This window comes from Balaenoptera musculus, chromosome 3, assembly GCF_009873245.2.
Source record: "Balaenoptera musculus isolate JJ_BM4_2016_0621 chromosome 3, mBalMus1.pri.v3, whole genome shotgun sequence".
In the NCBI taxonomy this organism is placed as follows: Eukaryota; Metazoa; Chordata; class Mammalia; order Artiodactyla; family Balaenopteridae; genus Balaenoptera; species Balaenoptera musculus.
In genome coordinates, this window is record NC_045787.1 from 114,101,617 (window position 1) to 114,129,568 (window position 27,952).

General features: G+C 37.8%; 1 protein-coding gene across 1 annotated transcript; it reads left to right on the plus strand.

Moving 5' to 3' along the window:
* The first annotated feature begins 325 nt into the window (after nucleotides 1-325).
* LOC118891801 (palladin-like) lies at nucleotides 326-27,570 on the plus strand. Its single transcript, XM_036845525.1, has 8 exons — nucleotides 326-474; nucleotides 21,785-21,857; nucleotides 22,250-22,367; nucleotides 23,047-23,109; nucleotides 24,692-24,833; nucleotides 26,123-26,146; nucleotides 26,955-27,074; nucleotides 27,168-27,570. The coding sequence occupies exons 2-8, from the start codon at nucleotides 21,850-21,852 to the stop codon at nucleotides 27,413-27,415; spliced, it is 723 nt and encodes a 240-aa protein (XP_036701420.1). The 5' UTR covers nucleotides 326-474; nucleotides 21,785-21,849; the 3' UTR covers nucleotides 27,416-27,570.
* Nucleotides 27,571-27,952: the final 382 nt, after the last annotated feature.

The window sequence follows — 27,952 nt, forward strand, 5'->3', positions numbered from 1 at the left end:
GTCTGACAAGAAGCAACATTAAGTACAGGGCTACAGACTTCTACTAACACTAGTCCACGGCCAAATATGTTTCTCATTCTGGCTCCTATTTGCAGTGTGCATTAGAATAGATGATGTCAACACCAGCCGAGAAGACAAGTTATCTCAATACTCAACCCCTGGCAGGAGAATTTGTGCCCTGATTTATTTTTAGTGCTTTTCTACCTTAGTAATCCAGTCAGCTGAAGAAAAGCTAGCAACCAGACTGTTCTCTGAGCTCACCACCCTTATTTATCCCTTAGCAATTAGCAAGACATTTAGTCACCTGGGGGAGAATCTACTAGGAGTTTGGGGTCCCATCATTTGCAAATTTTTAGAGGCCACAGAGGATTATTATCCTAACCCAAGTGGAAATGTGGGCTTCACTATTTCATTGGTAGCAACTTTTTACTCAAAAGAGAAAGACAAAGAAAGAGAGGTTCCTAACAAAAACAGGTATGTATAGCCTATTGTTTTCATCAGCATGGTGGAAGATGGGGTGAAAAGAAAGAATTGTGCTTTACCTTTTATGAAATGTTAGAACTTAAACTAGAGCACACATTATTCTCCTTATCTTAAGCTTCAAATTGGACTGTTGCTAGGAGTTCACAACGAATAATAAGTGCCTGTTCACCAAGATGCAGAAAGGGAAGCATCAAAAGATTAATCAATACTTTCCACATTTTTGCATTTGGATTTAACCCCAAATATTTAACTTTATTTCAATCTCATACAGTTTGTGAGGACAGATTTATCCAACACCAGCTGTCCTCATATTTAAAAGCTGCGCCACAAAGATAAAATTAGAATCAAGGGAGGATCATATTCCTCAGCAAGAATTCTGCTCTATGCCCCACTGATGCCCTGAGCGACAAATGACAAACCAAATACCAGCATTATTGTTGTTTTTCTTGGACATTTCCTAAGAAGCTACAGGGTGGCAGAAACAGTATACACTGCACAAAAAAGGCATGAGCCCTAAACTCACAGAATTGTACCCATGGGTATATATAAATTTATTCCCAAGGTTATTTCTCACCAAAGTGGGAGGAAGGCATCTACTGTTTTGACAGAGCAGGGAGTGAAGTCAACTATCACACATACCCCCGCCCCTTTTTTTTTCTGGAGCTTTCCACACCAGGAATTTTCCAAACTTGTATGAGGCTCAAATTAGACTGAAGTCTGGGTAAGATACTACTGTTCATTAAATCAAATAGAAAGACCAAATGTCATCACCTTGATATTAAATATTTGGTGTGACAATATATTGTGTAAAAAAAAAAAAAGAAAGAAAGAAAAAGAATCTCAAGATTCTAAAAGACTGTTAAATATTTTCTTTGAATGAAGTCTAACTGTAAAAGTATAGCTGTAAAAATACATCGTTAATGTTCTATGTGCAGTTTGGAAGATCATATTTCTCAACAGGCATTTTACAAGAGCAGAAAGCAAAAGTGACCAATAAACACACAAAAGATGTACAACCTCATTCCAGATTAAAGAAATGCAAGTCTACAAAACAATGAGATGCCCAATTATGAGGATTACAAGGAAGTGATTCTCAAATAATTATTGAGAATGTACCATTTTGGAAAAGGGCAATGTGGCCATAACTATTAAACTTCAAAATGCATATGCTTTTTTCCGCTGTAATTCCACTGCTATAGATATACTTAAAAAAGCATGCAAAGGTGTTATTTATAAAGATGCTCACTTAAGTACTGTTTTTAACAACCCAGATATTTTTCAATAGGGAACTGATTAACTATTATAAACCATATAAAAATTCTATGTAGGAATTTAGAAGAAAAAATTAGATTTTTATGTGCTATTATCAAATGATGACCCAGATATATTAAGTGGAAAGGCAAGGTGTAGAATAATATAAATAGTATGATTACATTTATGAAAAAAGAGAATTAAATTATATACATAGCTATATATATGTATGATTAAATATCAGAAAGAATAGTAAAAATTGTTAAAAATAGAAATTAGAGACTAGAAACGGTCAGCTTTTTTAATTTTTATTTTTTATTGAAGTACAGTTGATTTACAATGTTTCAGGTTTACAGCAAGGTGATTCAGTTTCTTTTTCAGATTCTTTTCCATTATAGGTCAGTATAAGATACTGAATATAGTTCCCTGTGCTATATAGTAGGTCCTTGTTGTTTATCTATTTTATATACAATAGTGTGTATCTGTTAATCCCAAATTCCAAATTTATCCCAACCCCCACTTTCCCCCTTGATAACCATAAGTTTGTTTCCTATGTCTGTGAGTCTATTTCTGTTTTGTAAATAAATTCATTTGGATCATTATTTTAGATTCCACATATAAGTGGTATCACCTGATATTTCTCTTTCTCTATCTGACTTACTTCACTTAGTATGATAATCTGTAGATCCATCCATGTTGCCGAAAACGGCATTATTTCATTCTTTTATAGCTGAGTAATATTTCATGGTGTGTGTGTGTGTATGTATATATATATATATATAAAATCTTCTTTATCCATTCCTCTGTTGATAGACATTTAGGTTGCTTCCATGTCTTGGCTATTGTAAGTAGTGCTGCTATGAACACTGGAGTGCATGTATCTTTTCAAATTAGAGTTTTCATCTTTTCCAGATGTATGCCCAGGAGTGGCATTACTGGATCATACGATAGTTCTATTTGTAGTTTAAGAAACCTCCATACGTTCTCCATAATGGCTGCACCAATTTACATTCCCACCAACAGTGTAGGAGGGTTCCCTTTTCTCCACACCCTCTCCAGAATTTATTATCTGTAGGCTTTTTGATGATGGCCATTCTGACTGGTGTGAGGTGATACCTTATTGTGGTTTTGATTTGCATTTCTCTAATAATTAGCAATGTTGAGCATCTTTTCATGTGCCTTTGGCCATCTGTGTATCTTCTTTGGAGAAATGTCTATTTAGATCTTCTGCCCATTTTTTGATTGGGTTGTTTGTTTTTTATATTGAGCTGTATGAGCTGTTGGTATATTTTGGATTATTAATCCCTTGTCAGTCACATCATTTGCAAATATTTTCTCCCATTCTGTAGGTTGTCTTTTCATTTTGTTATGGTTTCTTTCCTTTGCTGTGCCAAGGCTTATAAGTTTGATTAGGTCCCATTTGTTTATTTTTGGTTTTGTTTCCATTACTCTAGGAGACGGATCCAAAAAAAATATTGCTGAGATATATGTCAAAGAGCATCCTGCCTATGTTTTCCTCTAGACGTTTTATAGTGTCCAGTCTTACATTTAGGTCTTTGATCCATTTTGAGTTTACTTTTGTATATGGTGTTAGAGAATGTTCTAACTTCATTCTTTTACATGTAGCTATCCAGTTTTCCCAGCACCAATTATTGAAGAGACTGTCTTTTCTTCCCTGTATATTCTTGCCTTCTTTGTCGTACACTAATTGACCATATGTGTGTGGAATTTTTCTGGGCTATCCTGTTCCATTGATCTATGTGTCTGTTTTTGTGCCAGTGCCATACAGTTTTGATTACTGTAGCTTTTTAGTATAGTCTGAAGTCAGGGAGCATGATTCCTCCAGCTCCATTCTTTCTCAAGATTGTTTCAGCTCTTCGGAGTCTTTTGTGCTTCTACACAAATTTAAAAAATTTTTTTGCTCCAGTTCTGTGAAAAATGCCATTGGCAATTTGATAGGGATTGCACTGAATCTATAGACTGCCTTGGGTAGTATGGTCATTTTAACAATATTGATTCTTCCAATCCACAAACACGGTATATCTTTGCATCTGTTTGTATGGTCATCAATTCCTTTCATCAGTGTCTTATAGTTTTCAGAGTGCAGGTCTTCTGCCTCCTTAGGTAGGTTTATTCCTAGATATTTTACCCTTTTTGATGCAATGGTAAACGGTATTGTTTCCTTAATTTCTCTTTCTGATATCTCATTGTTAGAGTACAGAAATGCAACAGATTTCTGTATATCAATTTTGTATTCAGCAACTTCACCAAATTCATTGATGAGTAGTTTTCTGGTGGTGCCTTTAGGATTTTCTATGTATAGTATCATGTCATCTGCAAACAGTGACAGTTTTACTTCTTCCTTTCCAATTTGGATTCCTTTTATTTCCTTTTCTTCTCTGATTGCTGTGGCTAGGACTTCCAAAACTATGTTGAATAAAAGTGTCAAGAGTGGGAATCCTTGTCTTGTTCCTGATCTTAGAGGAAATTCTTTCAGCTTTTTACCACTGAGTATGATGTTAGCTCTGGGTTTGTCATATATGGTCTTTATTATGTTGAGGTAGGCTCTCTATGCCCAGTTTCTGGAGAGTTTCTATCATAAATAGATGTTGAATGTTCTCAAAAGCTTTTTCTGCATCTACTGGGATGATCATATGGTTTTTATTCTTCAATTTGTTAATGTGGTGTATCCCATTGATTGATTTGCAGATATTGAGAAATTCTCACATCCCTGGGATAAATCCCACTTGATTATCGTGTACAATCCTTTTAATACATTGTTGGAATTGATTTGCTAGTATTTTGTTGAGGATTTTTGCATCTATGTTCATCAGTGATATTGGCCTGTAATTTTCTGTTTTTCTGATATCTTTGCCTGGTTTTGTTATCGGGGTGATGGCAGCCTCACAGAATGAGTTTGGAAGTGATTCTTCCTCTGCAATTTTTTGGAACAGTTTCAGAAGGATAGGTGTTAACTCTTCTCTAAATGTTTGGTAGAATTCACCTGTAAAGCCATCTGATCCTGGACTTACATTTGTTGGGAATTTTTAAATTACTGATTCAATTCCAGTACTGGTAATTGGCTTGTTCATATATTTTCTATTTCTTCGTGGTTCATTCAGTCTTGGGAGATTGCACCTTTCTAAGAATTTGTCCATTTCTTCTAGATTGTCCATTTTATTGGCATATAGTTGCTCATAGCAGTCTTTTAGGTTCCTTTGTATTTCTGTGCTGTCAGTTGTAACTTCTTTTTCATTTCTGATTTTATTGATTTGGGCCCTCTCCCTTTTTTTCCTAATGAGTTTCACTAAAGGTTTATCAGTTTTGTTTATATTTTAAAGAACCAGTTTTTAGTTTCATTGATCTTTTCTATCGTTTTTTTAGTCTCTATTTCATTTCTGCTCTGATTTTTTTTTTTTTTTTTTTTTTTTTTGCTGTGTTGGGTCTTCATTGCTGCGTGAGGGCTTTCTCTAGTTGCAGTGAGCAGGGGCTACTCTTCATTGCGGTGCGTGGGCTTCAGTAGTTGTGGCTCGCAGGCTCCAGAGCGCAGGCTCAGTAGTTGTGGCACGTGGGCTTAGTTGCTCCGCAGCATGTGGGATCTTCCCGGACCAGGGCTTGAACCCGTGTCCCCTGCATTGGCAGGCGGATTCTTAACCACTGTGCTGCCAGGGAAGTCCCTCTGATCTTTATGAGTTCTTTCCTTCTAATAACTTTGGGTCTTGTTTGTTCTTCTTTCTCTAGTTGCTTTAGGAGGAAAGGGTCAACTTTTATTTTTCACTTTATACCTTCCGTACTCTGCATTTTTAGAATTTTTGCCCTAAGCATCTACAACTTTTACTTTTTTAAATCTTTTGGCACTCACAGGTTTGTTTCAATTTTCTGAAAGATTCAGTTGCATAGAACATCCCAAGTTCCTAAAAATACATTATGAATCAAAAGAATTAAATTATACTCAGGTTAGTTTTAGTGCTGACTGTATTTTACGGTACTCTACTTCTCTAAAATTTGGTAATTCCTACAGCTTGGTAGAACTGGCCAGAATTCCAAGGGATTGGCAGGGATCTCTTGGAATCTGGGCAGAGAAAAGAGATTTATGATCCAAACAACTTCCAGCCCCCAACCCAGGGTCAGTCTTTAAGCAGGTAGCTTCCTTATTGCCAATCTTCTCCTCTCTCTTTTCTGCAATTTTCCTCATCTGGCATTACGGGCCAGGAGCTGAGTCTCTGCTACTTGATACCTAACACGAAACTTCTACCCCATATGTTCTATACATGATGACAAATAAATCTCCCTTAAGTCCTATCAGGTCACTCTATACCCAGTACAGACCTGCAATGATTCCTTAACCCTATCATCTAAAACCTTACCCTGGCATTCAAAGCTCTTGGGGATTTGATCCTAACCAATCTTTCCAACTTCCTGTCTCCTGTTAAAATGACTTACTTGTATTTCCTATGCATGCCTCACGTTTTAACCAATGTTAAGACACTTTGCCATGCTATTTGTCAAAGTGTGGTCTGTGGACCAACAGCATCAGCTTTATCTGGGAGCTTGTGAGAAAAGCATGATCTCAGGCCCCCAGCCAGACCTACTCAATTAGAATCTGCATTTTAACGAGATTTTCAGGTGCTGCATATGCACATTAAATTTTGAGAACCACTGTAAAACTATTAAATGCTTTTCTTTTTTTTTATTAGCTTTTTTTAAAATTTTATTTATTTATTTTTGGCTGTGTTGGGTCTTCATTGCTGTGCGCGGGCTTTTTCTAGTTGTGGCGAGTGGGGGTTACTCTTCCTTGCGGTGCGCAGCCTTCTCATTGTGGTGGCTTTTCTTGTTGCGGAGCACAGGCTCTAGGAGCAGGGGCTTCAGTAGTTGTGGCACGTGGGCTCAGCAGTTGTGGCTCGAGGGCTCTAGAGCGCAGGCTCAGTAGTTGCGGCACACAGGCTTACTTGCTCTGCAGCATGTGGGATCTTCCCGGACCAGGGCTCGAACCCGTGTCCCCTGCGTTAGCAGACAGATTTTTAACCACTGCGCCACCAGGGAAGCCCTTGAGTGCTTTTCTGTGGTGCCTGAGGGACTGTTATCATCATTATTTATTTCCCTGTAGAATATGTAAGCACCCAGAAAGCAAAGGGTTATCCAAATTATGTGCCTAAGATATGCTGTCCAGCCCTCAGAAACAAAGGACTACACTGAGCAGATACTCACTAAATATCTATGGATTAACTAATTTGGTTTCAGATCTGCAGCTAAAAAAGTAACTAGAATCACCATCCTTCACTCTGCTGTCTGACAAACCAGATCCAACATAGACAACATATGCACACAAACACCCAAGGACATACACACACAGGGTCTTTTATGAACAGGATTTTTCACAGGAGAGGAAACTGCAAAAGAAAGGGATGTTAAAGCCTGACATGAATATCAAAATTGTTTTGGGATCAACTAGACAGTCACTGTAAGTCCCCTTTAAACTAAAACTGAGGGGCTAGATTTACTTGATGGACTCCAAGGTCATATGGGGCTCTAAGAGTCCATGATTCTATGATTCCAAGGGACATCACTTTTGTACTGTCCCAGAAGCTACTGTAGGGACCAGGGACAACCCTGAGATTAAGTCTGACGCTGCAAAGCCTGACTTCCTCTCTCAGTCCTCTCTAAACCCCAGCTTCTCTATTACCTCCTCGAAAAGCTCCTGCTCTACACATGTGTCTACTATCGTGACACTTCCATCTCCTGGCACTTCCAACTGCCCTTGCCTCCATGAGCTTGTCACTGTCACACTTCTCTCTCCTACTCTGTATTCAGTTTCTTGGTCTTTCACACAGTTCAACATTGCCAAGGTGACAATGAGCTAATTAAACTGTGCTAAAAGAAGGAAGTTAGGGAAGAAAGATGTCCTGATAAGCTGTCCTAATTACCCTTGCCCCCACCCCTTGTGTATTCTTTGGTAACCTTATTTTTTTTTAATTTATTTTTTATTGAAGTATAGTTGATTACAATGTTGTATTAATTACTGCAGTACAGCAAAGGACTCAGATATACATATATATACCTTCTTTTTCATATTCTTTTCCATAATGGTGAATCGCAGGATATTGAATATAGATCCCTATGCTATACAGTAGGACCTTGTTTATCCATTCTATATATACCAGTTTGCATCAGCTAATCCCAAACTCCAAATCCAACCCTCTCCCACCTCTCTCCCCCTTAGCAACCACCAGTCTATTCTCTATGTCCCTGATTCTGTTTCTGTTTCATAGATAGGTTCATTTGTGTCATATTTTAAATTCCACACATAAGTGATATAATATGGTATTTGTCTTTCTCTTTCTGACTTACTTCACTTAGTGTGATCATCTTTACTTGCATCCATGTTGCTGCAAATGGCATTATTTTGTTCCTTTTTATGGCTGAGTAGTATTCCACTGTATATATGTACCTCATCTTCTTTATCCATTGCATCTGTCGATGGACATTTAGGTTGTTTCCATGTCTTGGCTATTATGAATAGTGCTGCTATGAGGACAGGGGTGCATGTATCTTTTTTAATTATACTTTTGGGCTTCCCTGGTGGCGCAGTGGTTAAGAATCCGCCTGCCAGCGCAAGGGACATGGGTTCAATCCCTGGTCTGGGAAGATCTCACATGCTGTGGAGCAACTAAGCCTGTGCACCACAACTACTGAGCCTGCACTCTAGAGCCCTCAAGCCACAACTACTGAAGCCCGTGTGCCTAGAGCCTGTGCTCTGCAACAAGAGAAGCCACTGCAATGAGAAGCCCGCACACCACAACAAAGAGTAGCCCCCGCTCGCCGCAACCAGAGAAAAGCCTGCGCACAGCAACAAAGACCCAATGCAGCCAAAAATAAAATAAATAAAAATAAAAATTATAGTTTTGTCTGGATATATGCCCAGGAGTGGGATTGCTGGAGCATATGGTAATTCTATTTTCAGTTTTCTGAGGAACCTCCATACTGTTTTCCACAGTGGCTGCACCAATTTACATTCCAACAGTGTAGGAGGGTTCCCTCTTCTCCACACCCTCTCCAGCATTTATTATTTGTACTTTTTAATGATGGCCATTCTGACCTGCATGAGGTGGTACCTCATTGTAGTTTTGATTTGCATTTCTCTAATAATTAGCAATGTTGAGTATCTTTTCATGTGCCTATTGGCCATCTGTATTTCTTCTTCGGAGAAATGTCTCTTTAAGTCTTCTGCCCATTTTTCGATTGGGTTGCTTGTTTTTTTGTTGTCGAGTTGTATGAGCTGTTAGTATATTTTGGAAATTAAGCCCTGTCAGTCGCACTGTTTGCAAATATTTTTGGGAACTTTCTTGAGAGAACTGAAGTGGGGTATCATTACACCATATTCTGTAGTGAGGGGGGCTGGACCTAGTAAGAATTTGCCCTTTGGGACTCAATATTTTTATTTACTGAACACATTTTCAGTTCTGCCTCTCCCAAGCTCTCTGATATGGGTCTTTGGAGCTTTAACCCAAAGCTATTTCATATCCCCAAAATGGGATCAATATAGTCACCACACATCTCTCTCACACTTTGCAAACAGCTTTTTACACACTGTCCAGTTTGATTTAGCTCAACACCACATCTAATTTCTTACACATCTAAGCAATAAACAGAGACCACTGTCAGAATTAAGTTTCTGACCCAGTGTCCTGTATATGAGAAGATTATTAATGGACATCTCTGTTCATATCCTTATAAGGTCCCTCCTAAACCCAAAGCTTTAGAGCTACAGTAAGCAAGACAGTGGGGTATTAGAAGAGGGATAGAAACACAGAACAGAAGACAGAATCAAGAAATAGATCCATACAAGAGTAACTAACTGAATTTTGACAAAGGCTAGGCTTTTCATTGGAATTTAGATCCCCTTTCCTCCTATTTCCTAAGGAGTACACAGGTCAAGAAGTATATTTCTTATAGTAGAGGTTAAAAGCCCTCTGCTCTAGATATGGACTGTGCAGATATTATTCCTGGCTTCACCACTTACCAGCTATGTGTGTTTGGGCAATTTGTATAACCTCTCTAAGCTTATGTTTCCTTATTTGTAAAATGAGAACAATAATATCTCTGTATCTTGGGGGTTTTATGGGAGTGAATGAGATAATGCATACAAAGTGGTTAGTACAGTGCTGGTGATTAACCTCATTTAAGTTTTTAAAATCAAGCTCAGAGAGGATTGTTGTACGTGATCTTTCTTTTTTTTTTTTTTAATTTGCGAAGCCTGCTTAATGCTACAGATTCCCCTCTCTAGGACTCTTCTAGTTACACATAGCTCTAGCACATGCCACTGTCCATGTGCTGGGTAACCTGACTCCCAGCTAATGACAGTATGTGGTCTTAGCTGTCCTTGTGCACATAGCATTCCTCTTCGCAATAACTCTGTATGTGTGTGAGGAGGACAAACAGAAATGGAACAGCCTCTTTTAAAAATTGAGCATGACCTTATAACATAAAAACTTATGTACTTAAGCCAGTAGCATCAGAAAGGACAAACATCCTCTTTCTATTTTAGGCTAAATATCAAAGGAAATAAAAATTCTAGGGTTAAATATCAGTCTCTTCTGAATTTAGCAGGATGTGAAAGACATTAGAAGGAATCTAATCTCCCCCACCTCTAAGATGACTTGACAACTGGCTTGTCTGCTTCAGAGTGTCACCACTGGAGCGGGTGTCATTTGTGTTAAAATAATGGCTCTTCCTGTTTAAAGACAAAGGCAGGACTGGAATGTCTTCATGGAGAAATCTGTGTCTTTGTCTGAAACAGTCTATCAGAGGATTGGTATAAAACAAGTCAGTAATGATGTGGCCTTGAGGGTGTGATAACTTTGGAGGGCTACGTCTAAAGGAAGAAAACACTATAAAGTGTGTGCAAGAAAGGGTTGCGGGGCTGAAGAGAGTTTGCAAAATACAAACTTTGTCAACTTGCCAAAAGTTGGATTGAAAGTTGCTGACTGTTTCCAAGACAGTAAGACTCTTAACTCTAGGCAATTTTTCTCCTAACATCGCTGACCAGCAGTCACTGGGGGTGCTAGAAAATGAGACCAGAAGTGTTGCAGATTATTCTCCTGGAGTCTAGGTCTCTGCCACCACTGCTCCTTTGCCCCAGAGCTGGTTCGGTTTCAGTATTTTATCCTCAAATAAGAAAAAAAAAATCTTAAGTCCAATCTTTCACTAAACTTGAAAGTTCTCTAACAAAACAAAGTACGAAGTGGTTTGCCATATAATTCAAACCAAACATCTGTTTATCTTAGTATTTGAGGCCTAAGGTCTGAATTTATTGTATAGAAGGACTCTACAAACTGAGTCTTTTAAAACTAGTTTCTGTACTGCCATAAATGAGGGTCCAAGAAATAACAACAAAACAAAGTGGGGAAAGTTTTTCTTTAAAAGAGAGAGAGATTCTTAGAACACTTGCTCTTAGAGCCCTAAGCCTGCATGTAAGAAATCCAATTACCCTGAGGTCACCATGCTGTGAAAAGCCCAAGCCATATGGAAAGGCCCTGGAGGAAGAGACATCACATGGAAAGAGAGAGAGGCCAAGTAGCACCAACGTGCCGCACTTGTGAGTGAAGAAACCATCTTGGATAATTGCACTCTCTAGGCCCAGCTGCCCCAGTTGAAAACACATGGATCGGAAATGAACTGCCCAGCTAATGCTTCTTGAATTCCTGACCTAAAACATCAAGTAACGGTAGAAAGATCATATGCCCCAAAGAGCCCCTCAGTGAGCAAGAGTTTCAAGATGTGTCCCAGTTGTTTCCAAGCCAACTAGGATCTTAGCATCAGGGGGAGGAAGTAGTGACATTCCTAACTCATGATCAGGCATCATATCCTTTGATGGAGAAGCAGTCTGAGAAAGGCCATGAACAATGTGGACCTTGACAATAGGAAAACAAGTATGGTACAGGTTCAGCCACAGAGATATCCAAATAGAAATCTGTATGCTAGTTAGAGTGTAATAGTTATCCTTTAAAACAGCTTTATATCAAAACACCGTTTAGCTACTGGAGAAACCATGAGAACCAGGACAGTGAGTATTTAACATGGAAAGACATAATTGATAATCTCCTTGGCACTGTATTAAATCAAGAAATTTGACTAAACATTAGGAAGAGGCAAAACATTGAATGTAATTAAGTAAAATTTCTAGTCATCTAGAAAATAGCAACCCACCCTTGACATTACTTTAACTGTGTTGAAAATAAAAAGAAGTGGTTTCTTTTTCTAAAAAGCAAGAGAGAGAATTCCCTGGCAGTCCAGTGGTTAGGACTCGGCGCTTTCACTGCCATGGCCCAGGTTCAATCCCTGATTGGGGAACTAATATCCTGCAAGCCACATGGCATGGCCAAAATAAATAAGTAAATAAATAAATATAAATAAATAAAAAGCAATAGAGAGAGAACAAAAGACAGAGAAACGTGATCAAACGTGAAGGCAGTATGGTAAATGATCAAGAGATCTGGAAAAATAAAGACCTACTGTTGCTGGGAAATGGTCTAGATAAACCGGGGAAGAAATGATAAGGTGCATTTTTAGAATTTCCTGTGTACCAAAACGTCCTTAAGAACTTTTCAAAACCATCAGCAAATTATTCAGTCTACCCTCAGAATGGGAGAAAATATTTGCAAAGGAAGCAACGGACAAAGGATTAATCTCCAAAATATACAAGCAGCTCATACAGCTCAATATCAAAAAAAAACAAACGACTCAATCCAAAAATGAGCAGAAGACCTAAATAGACATTTCTACAAAGAAGATATACAGATGGCCAACAAACACATGAAAGGATGCTCAACATCACTAATCATTAGAGAAATGCAAATCAAAACCACAACGAGGTATCACCTCACACCGGTCAGCATGGCCATCATCAAAAAATCTACAAACAATAAATGCTGGAGAGAGTGTGGAGGAAAGGGAACCCTCTTGCACTGTTGGTGGGAATGTAAATTGATACAGCCACTATGGAGAACAGTATGGAGGTTCCTTTAAAAACTAAAAATCGAACTACCATATGACCCAGCAATTCCGCTACTGGGCATATACCCTGAGAAAACCAAAATTCAAAAAGAGACATGTACAACAATGTTTATTGAAGCCCTATTTACAATAGCCAGGACATGGAAGCAACCTAAGTGTCCATCGACAGATGATGGATAAAGAAGATGTGGCACGTATATACAATGGAATATTACTCAGCCATAAAAAGAAATGAAACTGAGTTATTTGTAGTGAAGTGGATGGACCTAGAGTTTGTCATACAGAGTAAAGTAAGTCAGAAGAGAAAAACAAGTACCGTATGCTAACACATATATATGGAATCTAAAAAAAAAAAATGGTTCTGATGAACCTAGGGGCAGGACAGGAATAAAGACACCGATGTAGAGAATGGACTTGAGGACACAGGGTGGGGGGAGGGGAAGCTGGGACGAAGTGAAAGAGTAGCACTGACATATATACACTACCAAATGTAAAATAGATAGCTAGTGGGAAGCAGGTGCATAGCACAGGGAGATCAGCTCTGTGCTTTGTGACCACCTCGAGGGGTGGGACAGGGAGGGTGGGAGGGAGATGCAAGAGGGAGGGGATATGGGGATATATCTATACATACAGCTGATTCACCTTATTATAGAGCAGAAACTAATACAACATTGTAAAGCAAGTATACGCCAAAAAAGACGTTAAAAATAAATAAATAAATAAATAAGAGTGATGGAAAACATCAAACATACACACAATTCACAACTCCTTTTCTGACTTAACTCATGTACCTCCATCCTCAACTGTTTTTCCTCTCTCCTTGTGTTCTGTTAGGAATACTATAAAATGAAAAATAAATGTCTTCCACAATATCTGTTGCTTTGTGGACACTTCATATTAATTATCTTTCTGTGAATAAAGGTAACTTACTATGGCATTTATTATCAAATAGGAGATAAATATTTAAAATACATACTACGTCATAAAATAGGCAAACAAAAAAAAATTGGAAAAGCAAACTCATCCATCAAATCAAATAACTTAAGTAACATTTAAAAAGAATGCACCAGGGACTTCCCTCGTAGCGCAGTGGTTAAGAATCCGCCTGCCAATGCAGGGGACATGGGGTCTATCCCTGGTCCGGGAAGATCCCACATGCCGCGGAGCAACTAAGTCAGTGCGCCACAACTACTGAGCCTGCGCTCTAGAGCCCACGAGCCACAACTACTGAGCCCACGTGCCACAACTACTGAAGCCCATGTGCCTAGAGCCCGTGCTCCACAACAAGAGAAGCCACCACAATGAGAAGCCCGCGCACCGCAACGAAGAGTAGCCCCCGCTCCACGCAACTAGAGAAAGCCCACGCACAGCAACAAAGACCCAATGCAGCCAAAAATAAATAAATAAATTTATAAAAGTAAAAAAATAAAATTAAAAATAAAAAGAATGCACCAAATTTAGCTTATTGTGTGAATTTTCACTAAGTATTCTAAGGTGACATTTTGAAACATCTGAAATACTGTATGTTGCTAACCTGCCTTACCTCGCTCTCTTTCCCAATTTTTGCCTAATATAGCTACTATCTGAGTCTTCTGTTGTTCACCTTTAAATAGACCTGATGTTCTATTTCTCAGACCACTGAACCTACATTACATCCATGAAGCTGGTATAACTCTGCAGACATCCTATTCAGGCAGTGTTATAAGGGCCTCACCATTGTTCATGATCTCTATGTATCTTGTCATCTTTCCAGGGTAAGACTGCCAAGGTCTTAGACTCTTCATTTGGTGGAGTCTAATTCTGTGTTCTCTACAAAGAGCTAGGGTTACACTCAGCAAAGGTTACCATTTACGTGAGACATGAAGCCTGCTAGCGTAACTCATCACCAAAGTAAAATCCCTAGCTATTTTTTCTCTCAAGGACATCCCCAGTGCTACCTAAAGTCAAGAAGGAACACTTCAGGACAGGTCACATGTAGGGCCTACACATATTCTGAATCCACATTTTCATTTTGATACTCTAGAGGGTGGTATTATTTCATAGCAGTCAAGCAAAAGGGTTTTTTTCTTTCTGAAAACCTCCTTTTCTATCCTCTAGAGAGAAATACATGAGAACCAAATGTAATGACTGCAGTGGCTTTAGCAAGAGAAGTCAATATTTAAGAGTGAGCTTTTTAAAGAAATATTCCTTTTCTGGAAGGAAGAGGGATGTTCTCATGTTTGGTTTGGTTTTATCACTAACCCAAATGAGTTCTGAAAGATTTGTTTTCATAAATAAATCACACTTTAAACTGTTTAAGTAATTCCTAAAGCACAGCTCATTTTTCAAACCTCTGCATTCTGGAGTGGCAGTTTAAGCCACAGACCTAAGTGTTGACTGGTTTTGCCTTTAGTGCCAATGTTCATCTTCCTTTCCCTTATGCTCTGATGGAATTTCATCTACTCCCGTAATTATGAAAATCAGAGATTTTAAAGCAGGATCAAATATTTTAAATATTTAAAAAGAAACCTTCTCACGTCTCATTAGATATAACTGAGACTCTAAAGGGTCTTGCCCAAGTCATGTAACTAATTAATGATAGATCTAGAATCAAAATCTAGATTTCCTCAGTCATGAATTAGTATTCTCTCTCCCATACTATCTGGCCTCTCCATATTTTTATCCATTTCTGTATCATCTTCAGACATAGACTATTCAACTCATGCTAACCAGTGGCATATCCCAAAGTAAGATTCAGGACATTCCCTGGTTCTATTAGTTATCACTGTCTCCTTTCATTGGCTGGATGATCATGGACAGAACATGGGAAATCCTGCCTGGCCTGTTCACCCCACTGATTAAATGACAACATGGGCTCTCTGGTGCCTTGCACATAAAGTTTGATTGTTCATGCTTAGAACAGGAAGCATCTGGAATGTTAGGGGGCTTTACCTTCATAAGAACTGGATTTTCTCTTTTTTTTCTCATTAGCCTGGGGGCATAGGACAATTTCAAGGTGGACAAAAACCTGAATCTCATCCACCACTGAAACTATTCTGCTGATGTTTTCTAGCTTCTCCTTCAAGATGTGCCAAGGAGCTTAAAGGAAATTCTAGCCTCTTGAACCAACTGACCTTAATATTTATTTATAACGTATGTTTCTTCCAAGATGTTCCAAATGTTTCATATACACTTTTACTTAATTCTGCTCTTCCCGTAAGGGGAAGAATTTCATTTTTATTTTCCTGCCACAGCCAGAGTTTCCCTGCTGTTTATAGGGTTTCTTTCCGGGGTCTGATACTTAAAGGTTAGAATCTCTAGAAGCCACAAACATTCTCAACTGATGTCTCAGCGAATATTGCTAACAAATTCATTCATTCACAATATTTATTGAGTATCTCCTATGTGCCTGGCACTATTCTAGGCACTAGGGATACAAGAGTAAACAAAACAGACTATGTCTCTGCCCTCAAGGAGCTAATATACAAAGTAAAAAGACTGTTCCATTACCCAGTGAATTCAGAACCGTAAAAATGCTCTATCCTGATAAAAGAAAAAATCACTACAGTTTTAACTACTCAGACTAATATCTGCAGTTTTACATTTATCTGGTAATATAGAGTCAATTTGCTAGAGGCCCATGTGGATTGCACTAGAAAACAGGAGATTTTGATTCTAATCCTGACTCTTCTACCAACAGACCGCATGACCTTGAGCAAATACATAACCTCTATGACCCTTAGAGTTTGGTTCTCTGAAGATGTTAGACAAGATTTCCCATGTCTTCTCTTGGTCTGCAATTCTTTTTTGAATTTTTTAAAATATTTTTATTTATTTATTTGGCCACGCCGGGTCTTAGTTGCAGCACGCGGGATCTTCATTGCCATGTGTGGGATCTTCCTTGTGGCATGCGGGATCTTTAGTTGTGGCATGTGGGATCTTTAGTTGCAGCATGCAAACTCTTAGTTGAGGCATGTAGGATCTAGTTCCCTGACCAGGGATCGAACACAGGCCCCCTGCATTGGGAGCACGGAGTCTTAGCCACTGGACCACCAGGGAAGTCCCTGCAATTCTGTGATTGCTTAACTTCACCTAAGATGGCTGGTGTGGTGTGAGGACTTACTTCCAAGGTTAGAAGAGGAGGAATCTTTCTTTTCTTTTTTTTTAATTGATTTTTTTCATTGGAGTATAGTTGATTTACAGTGTTGTATTAGTTTCTGCTGTACAGCAAAGTGAATCAGTTATACATATACATATATCCACTCTTTTTTAGATTCTATTCCCATATAGGTCATTACAGAGTACTGAATAGAGTTCCCTGTGCTGCACAGTAGGTTCTTATTAGTTATCTATTTTATATACAGTAGCATGTATAGGTCAATCCCAATCTCCCAATTTATCCCTCCCCCACCTTTCCCCCTTGGTAACCATAAGTTTGTTTTCAACATCTGTGACTCAATTTCTGTTTTGTAAATAGGTTCATTTGTACCTTTTTCTAGATTCCACATATAAGTGATATCATATGATATCTGTCTTTGTCTGACTTAATTCACTCAGTATGACAATGTATAGGTCCATTCATGTCGCTGCATGAACGAAATAATAGCATTATTTCGTTCTTTTTTATGGCTGAGTAATATTCCATAGTATATGGAATATACCACATCTTCTTTATCCATTTCTCCGTCAATGGACATTTAGGTTGATTCCATGTCCTGGCTGTTGTAAATAATGCTGCAATGAACACTGGGGTGCATGCATCCTTTCAAATTATGGTGTTCTCTGGATATATGCCCAGGAGTGGGATTGCTGGATCATATGGTAGCTCTATTTTTAGTTTTTTAAGGAATCTACATACTGTTCTCCATAGCAGCTGTACCAATTTACATTCCCACTAATGGTGTAGGAGGGTTCCCTTTTCTAGAAGAGGAGGAATCTTTCCATATCAACTGTTATTATTTGTGGGATGGGGTTGAGGGAAATGGCACAAACCAACACATACCTCCTAGGACAACTATTCACAGCATCTCCTTATGCAATAATCTATAAAATCAATCAGCTCCACGCCTACTATCTGGACTAGATACTTTGGGGATGGGAAACATACGAAAAGACCCCTGATCTTAAGGAACTTCCAGATGAAAGTATGCAATAGTAAATAATTAAAAACATAAGTGTATCATAAGGAGTTCCCTGGTGGCCAAGTGGTTAGGATTCCGGGCTTTCACTGCCATGGCCCAGGTTCAATCCCTGGTTGGGGAACTGAGATCCCGCAAGCCACACAGTGAAGCCCCCCAAAAAAAGGTGTATTATAAGCGTTCTAAGTTCACAAGGAAGAAAAATCAAAGACAGCTAGATTAGAAACCTCTGAGGAAAGGTGGAACTTCCCCTGGATCTACGTATAACAATCACCATCACAATAATAACAGCAGCTAACATTTACTGAGTGATTGATATGTGGCACAAATATGAGTTAAATGCTTTTGTAGGCTATCTCATTTAATCCTCAAAACAACCCTAGAAATAAACACTATTATTGTGCCTGTTTTACAGATTGGGAAATTGAGGCTTAGAGGGAAACCTAATATACCTAATAAATCGCAAATCCAGGCAATCTGATCCCAGAGCATTCCATGCCATTGAATGGTTATGGAATGCTTTCCCCACATGAGATAAAGAGAAAAGCACAGTACTGGCACACCAGTTAGTGTTCCATGAATGTTACTTCGTTTTTCTACCCATCCCCCACCACTATTGACCAGCTAACTCCCATCCCCAACTCACACACATACACACTTTGTCTTTTCCAATTTTAACATTCTTCAAAACCGAAGGTCCACCCTGGGCAGGAAGTTTTCCTATGCTGGTCAAGCTTCTGTCTCCTTTGAAGTCATAGCACTTATTTCCAACAGCCTGTGGGGTGATTACATGCTGTCTTGTGATGTCACTGGCACTATTTAATGTCTTATGACTTTAGTGTTTCTGATGTCTTATGGTATTACTAAGATAGTACTTATATTATTATTATCATGCATCTTTTGCATTAGTGAGCTTTTCATATACTTTCATTGTACCAGCTAACTCTAAACTCCCTTGTGTTGCTCCTGGGGTCTTGGCATAGGAGACATCAAGAAGTATTCACTAATTCAAAAGTTTGAGGTGTTTGTGAAGTTTTCATTCATTACAAAAATGATCCAAGTCAAAGAAATACAGCTAACACTTCATGGTTTGATTCTACTCTGTTTAGAGAGTCCATAGTTATAAACTCTTTTTGTGCCCAATTTTGGACATAAAGGTAATTTGTACATGTTTGCAATCCCTTTAGCTCACAGAACTAAAGCTATCTTCTTCTGAACTACCAAAGAAAAATTCTATCTGTTCTTTGAAAATTAAAAAACAACCAACTAACCCTATTTAAAAAAGCAGTTCCAGTTCACAGATTTTTTTTTTTAATATTTATTTATTTATTTATTTTGGCTGTTGCCAAGTCTTAGTTGCAGCACACGGGATCTTCGTTGTGGCATGCAGGATCTAGTTCTCCGACCAGGGATCGAACCCGGGCTCCCTGCATTGGGAGCGTGGAGTCTTACCCACTGGACCACCAGGGAAGTCCCCACAGATTTATTTTAATCTTACAAATGTATTGTAAAATACTGTATGCTTAGAAAGGAGTAAACATAATATATAGGTAAAATTTAAATAATAATAAAATGTACACTCTGTAGCCATTATCCATCACAGGAAATAAAACATGAAATAGTAAATCTTTTATATCACCAAAATTTTAGTCTAAAGCAAACTAAGTCCAAAATGGTTATAAGGGGACTTCCCTGGCGGTCCAGTGGTTAAGACTCCACATTTCCAATGCAGGGGGCACAGGTTCAATCCCTGGTCAGGGAACTAAGATCCCACATGCCGCGCAGCGCGGCCAATAAATAAATAAATAAATAAATAAATTTTAAAAGCAGTTATAAAGCTTCGAGATGATAAAGGGGTTTTTAAAGATTAAAAAAAGACACCGACTATTACAGGATTATACATTGAGATTAGAAGGAGATTAGATAAATCTAGTCCTAATGACAGTATCAAATACAAGACTTTTTAAGTTGGAACTACTTTATTTTCATTGACTACATAGCCTGGATATTTGGAATAGTTACAACTTCATTCCATTTCCATAAACCAATGGCTTTCTGGAAACTACAGTATTCTGTTATTCAAACTAGTCTACATCTGCCAAGCTACCTCTTCTATCTGGAAATAAAAGTTCTTTGTGGGGTCATGTGATCTAAATGTTGGTTTGAGTAAATAAATCAGCATATATAAAATGAAAAAAAAAAAAGCATCAGGTTACAGATTTAGGAAATCCTGACTCTAGTCTCTGTTGAATTATTGGCTTTCATGAAGTGAGCACTAGACTTTCAAGTAGCTAATACAGAAGGAAATACAACCAATATTAAGATCCATGGTATCTATGAGGAAAAACGAAACCAGTAGCACAGGAGAAGCCCAATTATTCCTGATTCTAAGAATTGAGATATATTTCTCTATTAAAGCATCAAAGAGATAATATGAACATTGACATCCCTTCCTTATAGTAAGCACAGCAATGTGTTTCAATGGGTTTCTTTTTTTTTAATTGAGTTATAGGTGATGTAGAATATTATATAAGTTATAGGTGTACAATATAGTGACTCACAATTTTTAAAGGTTATACTCCATTTATAGTTATTGTAAAACACTGGGTATATTCCCCGTATTGTACAATATATACTTGTAGTTTATTTTATACATAACAGTTTGTATGTCTTAATCCCCTATTCCTATATTGCCTCTCCCCCCTTCCTCTCCTCACTGGTAACCACTAGTTTGTTCTCTATATCTGTGAGTTTGCTTCTTTTTTGTTATATTCACTAGTTTGTCGTAATTTTTAAATTCCACATATAAGTGATATCATACAGTATTTGTCTTTCTCTGACTTATTTCACTTAGCATAATATCCTCCAAGTCCATCCATGTTGTTGCAAATGGCAAAATTTCATTCCTTTTTATGGCTGAGTAGTATTCCATATATATATATATATATACACACCATATCTTCATTATCCATTCATCTATTACGGACACTTTGGTTGCTTCCATATCTTGGTAACTATAAATAATGCTGCTGTGAACACTGGGTTGCATGTATCTTTTTGAATTAGTGTTTTTGTTTTTTCCAAATACATATCCAGCAGTGGAATTCCTGGGTCATATGGTAGTTCTATTTTTAGTTTTTTGAGGAATTTCCATACTATTTTCCATAGTGTCTGCACCAATTCACATTCCCACCAACAGGGTATAAAGGTTTCCTTTTCTCCACATCCTCGCCAACATTTGTTGTTTGTGTTCTTTTTGATGATAGCCATTCTGACAGGTGTGAGGTGATATCTCATTGTGGTTTTGATTTGCATTTCCCTGATGATTAGCAATGTTGAGCATCTTTTCATATGCCTGTTGGCCATCTGTGTTTCCTCTTTGGAAAAGTATCTATTCAGATCTTCTGCCCATTTTTTAATCAAGTTGTTTTTTTGATGTTGAGTTGTATGAGCTGTTTATATATTTTGGATATTAACCCCTTATTGGTCATATCATTTGCAAATATTTTCTCCCATTCAGTAGGTTGTCTTTTTGTTTCTTCAACGGCTTCCTGGGCTGTGCAAAAGCTTTTAAGTTTAATTAGGTTCAATGGATTTCTTATAACAAATATGCTGAAGACTTGAAATCAAAATGCAAATTCAGAGACACTAACATATGCCCTCTGAAATGATGTTTTTGGGAAATAACTCAGCACTTCTTTTGGGTGCAAGCATCATAACTCTGTAAAGGTAAACATCTGGAATTTTTACACTGCAAACATTAAAGAAGTTCCATCCTTAGTCAAGAATTCAGATGCTCTGGATTGATCTGCCGTTTGTAATTAATTTGCTGGTCCTAGTGTGAATACAATATACTTGAACTAAATTTCATTAAATTTCCATCAGACTTAGATAGAATTTCATTTTTCTCTTTCTTTTAGGTAAGTACCCAGAGAAGTAAGAAAACATTTTCTCTCTGGGATTATGCTTGGAATATGTAACAGAAATGTCAGAGTAAGTACAAAATGTGAATGTGCATTTGTTGCATATGAATATAGGGAGAATTCTACTTTTAAAAAAATATACCAATTATCAACTTCCCGAAGTGCAAAGTGATTATTTGCTTTATAAGTTATTTCTTCTGCACAGTTTAAGTGTTTAGTGACAGCCCACTGATTACGGGACTAAGACAAAGGAAATTTAAAGCAAAACTACTAGGAGGCATAATCCACTAATACTTGCTCAAAAACAAAAATTACTTGAATTATTATGCAAATCAAAAGAAAAATAAGGACTAAAGGTAAAAAATGTCAAACATTCAAATGTATTTTCAGTGAGGCACTTCTATCAAAGCCACCTCTAATCTTTCTTTAACTGGATTGTGTTTGGTTTTGTTTCCCCCACAGGATAAAGAAGAAAACCACTAGAGTTTCTCTGACCATCAGTTCCCCTGTTAATGAAACCTCCAATATCAGATCAAGTTATTCTACCTTAGTTCAACCACTGTGTATTGACTCCCAGAGGGTAGGTTCAGTTTTAAAAGCTTTCTGAGGGGTTACGGTAATGGAGACACAGGCCCGGAGAGGAAGGAATCAATGCAACTTTCTTGAAAAGCACACATAGGGAGAGCCTCCAGCTGCATGACCTCAGAAAGAACAAGAAAGAAATCTATGGGTCTCAGAAATAACTCCACGGTAGTTCTGTGGGTTGGCCATTTGTCTGTGTGCCAGACCATAAGGGACAGTTGGTTTCTAGGAGCTCAGTCCCATAATAGAATATTCCAACTATCCAAGGAATGAATTCCCTTTTAATTAAAAAAGGGGGAAATGCTTTTTCAAAAATCTAAAAGATACAACAAGAACAACTGTATGGAGAAAGGAAAAAAATCTAGTCAGTAAAATTTAGAAGTTATTTAAACCTTTAATACACAGTCTCTAAATACTCATTTCTCAAATGTAATCTCCCAGTGTTGTATTTCACCATCTCAGCTAATGGAATGCTGGAGGAGAGAGAAAAAAGGGTGGCATTGGAGCAGACATCCAAACTGACATTTAAATTAGGAGCATCAGCCTTTTCAGAAAGTAAACTTAGGGTGTGGTCGGTAACAGCTAAAAATGATCCAGTTAGTCCATGCCCACCATGCACCTAGGTTTTGGGGCCTTGACAATATGGATGATAGTGTCTCTTCTATTTCTTAAACCAGATGCAGAGTCCCTGCAGCAGCCTGTCGGGATCCACTTGTGTAGTAGCCCCTGTGTTTACCAAGGTAACCTATCCACACTGCATGACGCAGTTTGGATTTTATAGATAAATTGTGGGGATTATCAAAGGTGAAAGAAGAAGGAAAGAAAACTAGAAAAGGACCTCAGAGATTATAATTATTTTATATATGAGAAAACTGAGTCCCAGAAAGCATGAAATTATTGTTCAGTGTCACAGAGCAACTCATGGTTTATCCTACGCTCTTTAGATATTTGCTCTGTGTCAATCCTCCAGCTCTGGAAGGAAATGCTTAGACTGTCCTTTCCAAGCAGACAATGCTCTGCCTGACCTCAAGATTCATCAGATTATCTTAACTGGCCATAAGATGCCCTTCTGAAGTAGTCAACAAGCAAAGCCATATCTACTTCCTGCTTGGGTCACAGTCAGAGATCAGGATTGAGAAGCCTCCTCTATCACTCACTGGAAACAGCAGGATTCAATCAGTTAGGTCAAACCAAGCTAAGGTTGATATCTTCTCTGGGCTCTCTGTTCCAAACCTAACAGAACTGGAACTATTGCCATTGCTGGCCCAAGGTATGAGAAGCATGGCAGGGACTTAACCAGATACAGGATGGGAGACACAGAAAACAATGTCATTAAGAGTAAGGAGCACTACTATCAATTCTGGAAGCCCGCTTTCAGCAGATGCCATCAGGCACAAGCGTCTATTATTTCCACAAGTCTCCTGCTGCATTCCTTCCCTGTAATATGCAGCCCTGGGCATCAGGCTCAAGGGCTGGGTTGGTGGTCATTATGTCTTAACTAGGTCTCACCTGACAGAAGGGCCTCTGATCCTCTCTCTCTCTGGTCTGAGGGCCAAGTTATAATCTGAAATGTAATTCTAGATTCTAGAGGACCCTGGAGCTGAGAATAGGAGAGGAGAGAGATTAGGATTTAAATTTAAGGGGTAAATTTACAACAAATGCCACTTGTTCATATGCATTATGAGACTATACTAGCTATTGTTAATAAACACTTCTTATATATCAATATAACTCTTCATTCTTTAAAGAAAGTTTTCAGATTATTTCTATGAAATGAGCCTCAAAACCTCAAGTAGGCTGAGCATTTTACTAGCCCTATTTCACAAAGAACATGAGTTCTACAAAGGTTAAGAGTCTTCCAAGTTCCTATGATGAGCTTCAACCAGCTAGTGGCAAAGTTGTGATTTTGGCCCAATTCCTCTAAGTCATGATTCAGAATCCTTAACAAATTACAATACTGCCCATGCTGCTTGACCAATAATAAAGATTAAATCTGTGACTTCATAGGTACTCAATAAAATAATACAACAAAGTGAAGACTTTTCAAGTAACTGGTTTTCTATCTAAAAATGGCTCTTGGGGAAGTGAAGAGCCAACTTTCTCATTAAACTCCATGAAACTGAGATAAAAACTTATACCTGACTGTAAAGCACACTATAAAGCACAAAAGATGCCCAGCAAGCTCTTTATTTTGATTAAGGTACAGTCAGTTGTCAATAATTATGATGAAAAGCATGCACACTTACTGCAGTTGGCACCCCAAATCATTGTATATGGTGAAACAGTTTCTTCCATTCTGTGAATTCTGTGTTTATTCTTCAGCATCTTCAAGACATCTCTACAACCAGAGGTCAGTGTGTCGTGTTTGAATGCCGAGTCCAGGCCACAGCCACAGTTCAAGTTCACTGGTACAGAGAGAAAGAGCAGATAGCAGACTCAGATGACTTCCGAATTCTGAGAAAAAGTACAGTGATAAGCTTTTGAATTTACTTTTCATTCTGATTAACTTTGAAATCTAATTCATGTTTTAATGTTTAATAGCTGATTTGTTACAGGCTCAAAGATTGCTACTGCTAAACAATTACTTCAAATCCAAATGATTCCTCAACATAAACAACCAAAAAAGAAAAGAAAACAAAACAACTGTTTTGTTCTGATTAAACAATAGTTTTAATAGCTGTAAAAAGACTAGTTTGTTTTCAGAGATTAACCTTATCTTCCTAAACAGTTCTTGGTATACAAACAAGAAAAAAATGTGAGAATAAACATATTTTTTAAAGAGCAAAACAAATGAAAACTGGTGTATAACTTTCTAAATACTTTATTATGTAAGTTTCCTACCAAATAATTAATTTAGGGAAGGGTAACAAGTATGATGATCTACCTCATGCTAAACACTGAGTTTATACTTTATAAACAATTTCTCATTTAATCCTCACATCAATATTTTGAGGTATGCGTTATCATCTGCATTTTATAAGCAAGAAAACTGAAATAAGAAATGCTAAACACCTTGCTGAAGGTCACAAAGCTAGTAAATGCTGCAGCCAAGGTTCAAGCCAAGGTATTTCTTGCATCAAGTGAAGAAAATATACTCACTTAAATATTAATTCAAAACAAGTGAACATTTGCGCATCACATTTAGGAAGAAACGCCTCTATCACACAACATGGTATTTCCCTTAAAAATAACATTTATTGCATTTTCTGAAACTAAAGTAATACATATTTATTATAATAAATCTAGAAAAATATAAAATGTACAAGAAATTTAAAGTTACATTCTTACCACCCAGAGAAAACTATTAACCTTTTGTGTAGTTTTCTACAGTATTTTTATAATGTAATATTCAACTTTATTTTAATTAGAAAGAGTAAAAGAAAAGGATTTTCTCGGGAGAAAAAGGCCACCTCAGGATTAGTGTTTCAGCAAGAGTTCACATTCAGAGAAGAGATATATCTGGTCTTACTTCCTATTAGAAATGAAGAACTAAGGCCCAGAGAAGTAAAGTAATTTTCACAAAGTCACAGAGCAATCTAGTGATAGAATACGGCTAAAATACAGTTTTTTTTTCTAGCACCTTGCCAAGTGTTCATTCCATTATGTACCTTTTCCGAGTTTCTAGAGAATTTACAGCCTGTGACTCAAGATTTCAGTCAACGTTGTATTTGCTTCAAGTTATTTCACACATGGCCCCTTCTCCCAACTAAATTGTCATCATTTAAATTCTCTCTCTATTGTTTTATCTTTCAGAAGCTTGTTTATCATCCATTCCTGGTAAGCACAATTTTTCAACATCTTGATAATAAATAATTAAACCAAATTTAGCATCAGAAGACTTTGTCTCCTAAGCCACTTTTGCCTTCAGGAGCAGTTTTGAGGCTACCCTATGCCAACTCTTGAACTGATACAACAGAAGAAGCAAGATAACTGGGATTTATCAGTGTATTTATTCATTTATTCATTCATTCAACATGTATTTACTAGACACAGGCTATGGCCAGGTTCTGTTCTTCACACTGAGGAGTCCCTGCCCTCACAGGGCACAAATTCCTCCTCTAATTCCATTTGGCATATTATTTGTGCCTCATGAGCAACATACAGAGGCAGTAAGGAGGTGTCCTGACATCATACATCCAAATTGTTGACTGTCCAAGAAGTATGTGTGGTGCCCATCACACAGTGGCCATCACTGTCTAACTACCATGGCAATAATAATCTTTAGGTCAGTTCAGAAAATCTTTCTATAGGACCTTTATGCTAAGCACTAAAGCTACAGAAATCTAGAATTCAAGAGATAAAGTATAATCCCTGCTTTTAAGAAACTCACAGTGTAGTAGAAAAAACAGATGTGTCTAAGAAGTAGGTGTTAGGGACCATGCTGGGATTATTTTAGGTTGTATTTTTAAGATTTATCTTCATGAGCCCACTCAAAGACAAAAAAACTAATCAGATGGACTTTTTTAAATCTTAGGAATACAGTATTTATTCCCAGTACCTCTACTCTCCCTGACATCCTCCCACACTGTTTGTTAATTTGAGGGATCCAAATACTCTGGTCAAGTTGACTCTCTCCCCTTTCCAGAGGAAGTGTGCACCTTAATTATCGCAGAAGCATTTCCTGAAGATTCTGGGGAATTCAAGTGCATTGCAGAAAATGAGGCTGGGACTGCAGTCTCCACAGCAAGACTCTTTGTTTCTCCAGGTAACTCCTCAGGATCACCCTGCTCAAATTCAGCCCTGAGCCAAGAGGAAGATTCTGTTTCTATCTGAACTGGTGACTAATTATATTTTTCAGAAGGAAAAGAAGTGGAGAAATCAGAGAGTTCTCCAAAGTCACCCATGAGGAAATTTTCTCCAAAACTGGCCTCCTTTCCCTGGAGCAGTGACAGCTACAAAAAGGGCAAAAATCCAGACAATACTCCAATAAACCTTATGCCAACTATTCCTGAAACAGCCAGTCACAATGAACATGAGATCCAGGTTCCAAAGGAGGATTTCTGTACCATCAATGAAAATTCCTCTGAGCTACAACCACAATGGTAAGGGCAGACAGACCTAACATTCACTCATTCAACAAATGTTCTTGGCTCTATATATAGAACAGTGAACATGACAAAGCTCCTACCCTCAGTGAACTTGCATTCTGAGATGACTCACTTTACCTGTGTCATTTCTCCCTTGCCCTCCATCATGCATTTCACCAGGGCTGAAATAGTAAGTCATGTGCTTAGATCCACATTTAAGGGTTTGGTACAGAAACTTATTAAAAAAAAAAAAAAAAAACACCAACAATGCTGAAGTGGCAAAAGATTTTGAAGAATGGGATCTTTTCCCGAAACAGAATTCAATGTCCTATCTCAATACAAATTGGTAAAACATTTTGCGATACAGGTTTCTTCACAGTTAGTCTTAGAATACAGACACAATTGTCCTTGCATTTAGAGGACAAATTGTAAATGGAAAGATAATTCAGTAAGTGAATTTGCCAACCAGGCTATGTTTAAAAACAACATAATCCACCACCATTCCCAGCCCCCAAAGACAAACCTCAAACGAAAATACTGATTTTTAAAAAACCTA

Coding starts and splice junctions, on each gene's coding strand:
- LOC118891801 (XM_036845525.1), top strand. Junction 22,368..23,046: donor TGTGTATTGACTCCCAGAGG/GTAGGTTCAGTT, acceptor TTCTTAAACCAG/ATGCAGAGTCCCTGCAGCAG. Junction 26,147..26,954: donor TTGTTTATCATCCATTCCTG/GTAAGCACAATT, acceptor TCCCCTTTCCAG/AGGAAGTGTGCACCTTAATT.